Genomic DNA, 6092 nt, shown 5'->3' on the forward strand with positions numbered 1-6092 from the left:
CATGGAAGGTGGACATTAAACGATGATGATGATGATATTTGTCTTAATTTTCAACTTCATTCTACACACACACACACACACACACACACACAGTGCAGTCCACTGGACAGATTTCCACATAATTTTCATTTACCTAGTTTCACTCATAAGGTTTTGGTTGACCCTTGGTTGTAGTAAGACACCCAAAATACCATGCATTGGGATCGACTCTGGGACCTCATGATTGCAAAAAAAAACTTTTAAACCACTTGGCCATGCCTGTATCCTATAATTTCTGGTGCCAACTTTGTCACACTGATTCTTGCCTGAGAACTATGCCAAAGGTATATATACATATATATTGATGGTGATGACTCTTCTAGTTTCTCTAGTTTGGTTAGCAATAATAAAAGAATTACTTACATTCTCTGCGGCCAAACTTTGTTACCATAATATGCTGCCTTTGACCAAAGTCTCAATTCAATACAAGCTTCTTTAGCAAGTTCCATTACTTCAACATAAATCAAGTTAGTTTCGTAAATTCTGGTCTCTTTGAGAATGTTAAGTGTACCCTCTGCTAGCTGCAACTGGTTTTCATAATCTAACATAGTGTACAGGAAAGGTCCATTGTCAGAAATGGTTATTAGAGAATCAATCATTTTAAAAACTATTCACATTTATCCAACAATTAAAATGTGCTACTTTTGGATTTGCTTGTCATACATGAAGAATTACTTTGGATATTAATTCTACTTGCATTTATAGATATCTGATTGTTGGATATAGTTAACCAAATTTGTTTAACACTGAGTGCTTTCTAGATATCTGCTTAGATTTTTTAAACCTTTTTACTTATTACACACACACTCTCATACACACCAAGCAAATGAAATTTCATATAACAGATGGCAAAGGGAAAGTAATTAATCAGAGTACTCTTTCTGATCCATGCAGGCATGGGAAAGTAGACATTATAAACGATGACAATGACATGTGGTGTTTTTCATATAAAACACCAAAATGCCCAATAAATGAAATATCCCATAAATTGTAGTATATTTTATGTTTTATACCTTTTAGTATTTCTGTTCTATGGTTTTATACCAATATCCAGGAATTTGGACTCAGAAGACTTTGGAAGTAGGTTTAGCACTTAGAAACAACATCAGTACACTTATGTAGTTATACATACCTTTACATTTATCAAGTTCACGAAGTTCTTGTACCTTTGCAATCCCAAAACTCCACAGTGTTTTGGTTTCTTCTAAAATTTCAGAGCTGACATCTCTTAAACCACAGACAGAACATGGTAACATGAAGAATTCATTTTCTGGAAAATATCAAAAGATGAACAGAAATATTGATCTAATCTTAATTTAACTCCTATTTTACAGCAACATGGCAGAGTCTTCTTTATTCTTTCTTCCTGTTGCCCCTGCAATGGATGCTGCTTCTCTGTTGTAATAACTCAAACCATGTGATTCAGCCTCACAACAATTTCTCCTCCTCTTCAGACCATCCTTGATATTTTACAATTCTAGATATTTCCAGTAAAGCATTCTTGTAAGGTAGAAATCAACAAAGCACTACCAGCTAAATAAAGCCTTGGATTCCAACCTATAGTGGTTAAATGGTAGCGACTGACACTGGGAACATTTTCTGTAATATAGTGGCACCTTATTCTGTGTCAGAACTTCCTCTCCTCTACTAAGAGCCATAAAACAAGAGTTACATGCCAGCTACTCTTAAGATATTCCTTCAAGTCAATGAGAGAGCTATGTGGTCACCCAGCTTATTAGAAATAGTTGCCAAATATTCCTTAAATGAGACACTACTGTCTTTAAAAGGGTAGGATATATCAGAAAATGTAATCTCATCATCATTTAATGTCTGTTGTCCATGCCGGTAAGGGTTGGATAGTTTGATCAGAGTTGAAGGCTGCACCAGACTCTAGTCTGATTTGGCATGGTTTCTACGTCTGGATACACTTCCTAATGCCAACCACTCCAAGAGAGTAATGAGTGCTTTTATGTCCCACTGGCACGGGTGCCATTTGCATGACACCAGTATCTGCCATGACTGCAGTTTTACTTGACTTGATGGGTCTTCTTCTCAAGGATGACATAATACTGAAGGTTTTGGTCATTCACCATTGACTCTGTGAGGCTCAACACTTGAAAGGTGCTTTTTACATTCCACATGCATGGGCGCAAGTTATGGGACACCAGCATTGGCCATGACAATGATTTCACTTGGCTTGACAGATTTTCTCAAGCACAGCATATTGCCAAAGATCTCAGTCACTAGTCATTGCCTCTGTGTGGCCCAATGTTCGAAGATCATGCTTCATCACCTTATTCTATGTCTTCCTGGGTCAACCTTTAACATAGGCTCCCTCCACAGTTAGAGAAATTGGCACTTCTTTGCACAGCTGTCCTCATCCATACACATCACATGACCATACCAGCACATTTGTCTCTCTTGCACAGCACATCTAATGCCCCTTATGCCCAAATTTTCTCTCAAGATGCTTACACTCTGTTGAACATGCACACTGATATTGCATATCCAGCGAAGCATACTGGCTTCATTTCTTTCAAGCCTATGTATGTCCTCGGCTGTCACAGTCCATGTTTCACTGCCATTTAGCATATCTGCTCACACACAGGATCATACAATCTGCCTTTCACTTTGAAAGAGAGGCCCTTTGTTGCCAGCAGAGGTAGAAGCTCTCTGAACTTTGCCCAGCCTATTCTTATTCTTACAGCTACACTCTTGGAGCATCCACCTCTGCTTTTAACTTGGTCACCTAGATAACAGAAGCTATCTACTACCTCTAGCTTACCCTACTAGCAGTTGATGGAGTCTATTTTCTGTACGTTTTTGGTGTTTATTGTACCTGTGCATCTTTCACACACAAAAGCTATTTTTTCTGTTAACCTTCCTCTGATATTGCTGCACCTCTTATGTGTCCATAGCTTACACGGGGTACATCTTATGGAGTTTCTTCTTATGTGTCCTTAGCTCACATCTGAATAAAAAATACAATAGGCGCAGGAGTGGCTGTGTGGTAAGTAGCTTGCTTACCAACCACATGGTTCTGGGTTCATTCCCACTGCATGGCACCTTGGGCAAGTGTCTTCTACTATAGCCTCGGGCTGACCAGTGTGTGTATATGTTTGTGTGTCTGTGTTTGTCCCCCCAACATCGCTTGACAACCGATGGTGGTATGTTTACGTCCCCGTAACTTAGCAGTTCGGCAAAAGAGACCGATAGAATAAGTACTAGACTTCCAAAGAATAAGTCCTGGAGTCGATTTGATCGACTAAAGGTGGTGCTCCAGCATGGCCGCAGTCAAATGACTGAAACAAGTAAAAGAGTAAAAGAGAGAGAGAGTAGTCATGTCTGGAATACCTTTGGTCATAGGTCTACTGGATCAGAACTGACCTGGAGTTAAACAACAACATATTCCTTTAGATATTTGAAGATATTAACGTTTCTGTGAGTAACATGGAAATATATTCATGATATTGGTAAATCGAATGTGAAAAGTAGATAGCAACTTACCATCATTGATGCTGATTCCAATGAAACCAGAACACTGGACATTTGGACAATGGACACTGGTCAGTTTGCGATCCTTCAATCAGAAATTAATGCACTCTTATGTCCACACTTACTTTCCAAAACAATTGAAATTTAAAAACAAAAAACATAAATGAAGTTATTTCATTATAATTATTTTTATCTGTTGTAATCATTAAAAAATGTAGTTTATCTGAATTTTTGAAGAGCTGAATATAGTGGAGAGATACTACTCCTCTGGGATAGGAAACTATGCTGATGCTTCAGCTTAATTTTTCATGTAGACAGATGTCCTTCAAAACACGATTCAGAAAAGTCAGTAATGTTAGCAAGTCGGAATTGTTAGCACGCTGGGTAAAATACTAAGTGGCATTTCATCTGTCTTCACATTCTGAGCTCAAATTCCACCAAGGTTGATTTTGCCTTTCATCCTTTCAGAGTTGATAAAAATAAGTACCAGTCATATACTGGAGTCAATGTAATTGATTAACCCCCATCCTCTGAACTTGCTGGCCTAGTGCCAAAATGTGAAACCAATAACAGAACATCCTACAGCAAGACTAGATATGCTCTAAACTTATGAACAACTCATCCCAGGGTAGTGAGGACTCTGAAAGTTTTAAAGAATACATGGCAGCCTCCTTAGTGTTGATGGCCATGATAACATGTACCCAGTATACTCTGTAAAGTGGAGAGACATCAAGTGGAGAGGACCCTTCAGTTTTGTTCAAGGTATGCCAACTATAGTGCAGGTGCCACAATAAAATACATCCTGTACAGTGGTTGGTACATTCTGTAAAGTGATAGGGAGCCATCAAGCTATAGCAAAACCAAAATGGAAGGTACAAGTAAAATGTGTTCTCCAGCTTGTCTATGAGAGGCAGTAACTTTGAATAAAAACTGGTTTGGACTGTGATGATGCATCTAGTCAATGCTAGTAAGGAAAGTAGATGTAACAGGATGATGATACATAGAGCAGACAAATCTCTCTAAAAATCACAACCCTAGTATTAAAACAAAAGGTGACATCCTTGATAATTAGAATGAGACAATTGGGTGCAGATGGTGATTTGGCGTGGTTGACTGGACATTCAGCTTGTTGTGGCAACGGTAGTTGTTGGCGCATGCTGAAGTACATACATACAGATAGAAAGAGTGAGAGAGAGGAGAGAGAGAGATATTGTAATCAATTAATTGAACATGAATGATGTAAACACTTTCCCTCTCTTCATATAGATAACAAGAAATATGCTCACACGCATAAACAGAAAAAAAAAGGGGGAAGAGTGAGAAAAAGGAAACATTAAAACATCTGATATCAAATTAGCAATGCCAAAATAAGCTGTGCCAAAACATCTCATACCTGCTGGAAAATGTAGTCTTACATATGGCCATAGATACACTGATTAAAATATAGTCATAGTTAGAATGGCATTGATTATTGGTCAGCTCATTCTGTATTGAACCGTTAACTTATAAGAACATTGACACAAGGTCACACACTTTGAAGCAGAGTCAATAAAATTGAATCCAGAACTTGATTCTAAAATTAATTTTGGTGGGATTTGAACTCAGAATGTAACACTAATAATCCCAACTTATACAATCATACTATACTAATAATCATACCAACAAAAGTGAATAGTGTTGTTACATAAATATAGGTGTAGTTGTCGGTGTGTGGTAAAAAGCTTGCTTCTCAATCACATGGTTCCAGGTTCAGTCCCATTGCATGGTGCCTTGGGCAAGTGTTTTCTACTATAACTTCAAGCTGACCAAAGCCTTGTGAGTGGATTTGGTAGATGGAAATTGAAAGAAGCCCATCATATATATATATATATATATATATATATATATCTTTTATCATTTACTTGTTTCAATCATTAGACTGTGGTCATGCTGGGGCACTGCCTTCAAGAGTTTCAGTCAAACAAATCAACCCCAAGCTTGGTATTTATTCTATCGTTCTATTTTTGCTGAACTGCTAAGTTACAGGGATGTAAACACACCAACACCATTTTTCAAATGATAGAGAGGAACAAACACAAACATAAAGACACACATACACATAGATACACACACACACACACACACATACATATACATGCACAACAAGCTTCTTTCAGTTTCTGTCTACCAAATCCACTCACAAGGCTTTGGTTAGCTTGAGGTTATAGCAGAAGACACTTGCCCAAGGTGCTATGCAGTGGGACTGAATCCAGAACCATGTGGTTGGGAAGCAAGCTTCTTATCACACAGTTACACATGTGCATGTGTGTGTGTATGTTACTTTGTGTCTGTGTTTGTCCTCTGACAATTGGTGTTGGTGTGTTTATGTCCCTGTAACTTAGAGGCTCAGTAAAAGGGACCAAAAGAATTAATACCAAGTTTTACAAGAAACAAAGGTTGGGGTTGAATCGTTTGACTAAAATCCTTCAGGGCATTGCCCTAGCAAGGCCACAGTCTAATGACTGAAATAAGTAAAAGATAAGATATATATATATATATATATATATATATATATATAT

The 6092-nt window shown here is 37.8% G+C and overlaps 1 protein-coding gene across 5 annotated transcripts in view; it reads right to left on the reverse strand.

The window, feature by feature from the left end:
* LOC106869377 (histone-lysine N-methyltransferase SMYD3) overlaps positions 1-6092 on the reverse strand; it is a 95702-nt gene that overhangs the window by 6610 nt on the left and 83000 nt on the right. For all 5 annotated transcript variants that reach the window (XM_014915101.2, XM_052973230.1, XM_052973228.1 and 2 more), the window contains 3 exons: positions 3547-3619; positions 1172-1309; positions 403-580 (listed from right to left, as the gene is read on the reverse strand). In XM_014915101.2, coding sequence (XP_014770587.1) covers positions 403-580; positions 1172-1309; positions 3547-3619 — 389 coding nt within the window. The remainder of the gene's footprint in view (positions 1-402; positions 581-1171; positions 1310-3546; positions 3620-6092) is intronic.

The sequence above is a fragment of the Octopus bimaculoides genome, chromosome 15 (genome assembly GCF_001194135.2).
Source record: "Octopus bimaculoides isolate UCB-OBI-ISO-001 chromosome 15, ASM119413v2, whole genome shotgun sequence".
In the NCBI taxonomy this organism is placed as follows: domain Eukaryota; kingdom Metazoa; phylum Mollusca; class Cephalopoda; order Octopoda; family Octopodidae; genus Octopus; species Octopus bimaculoides.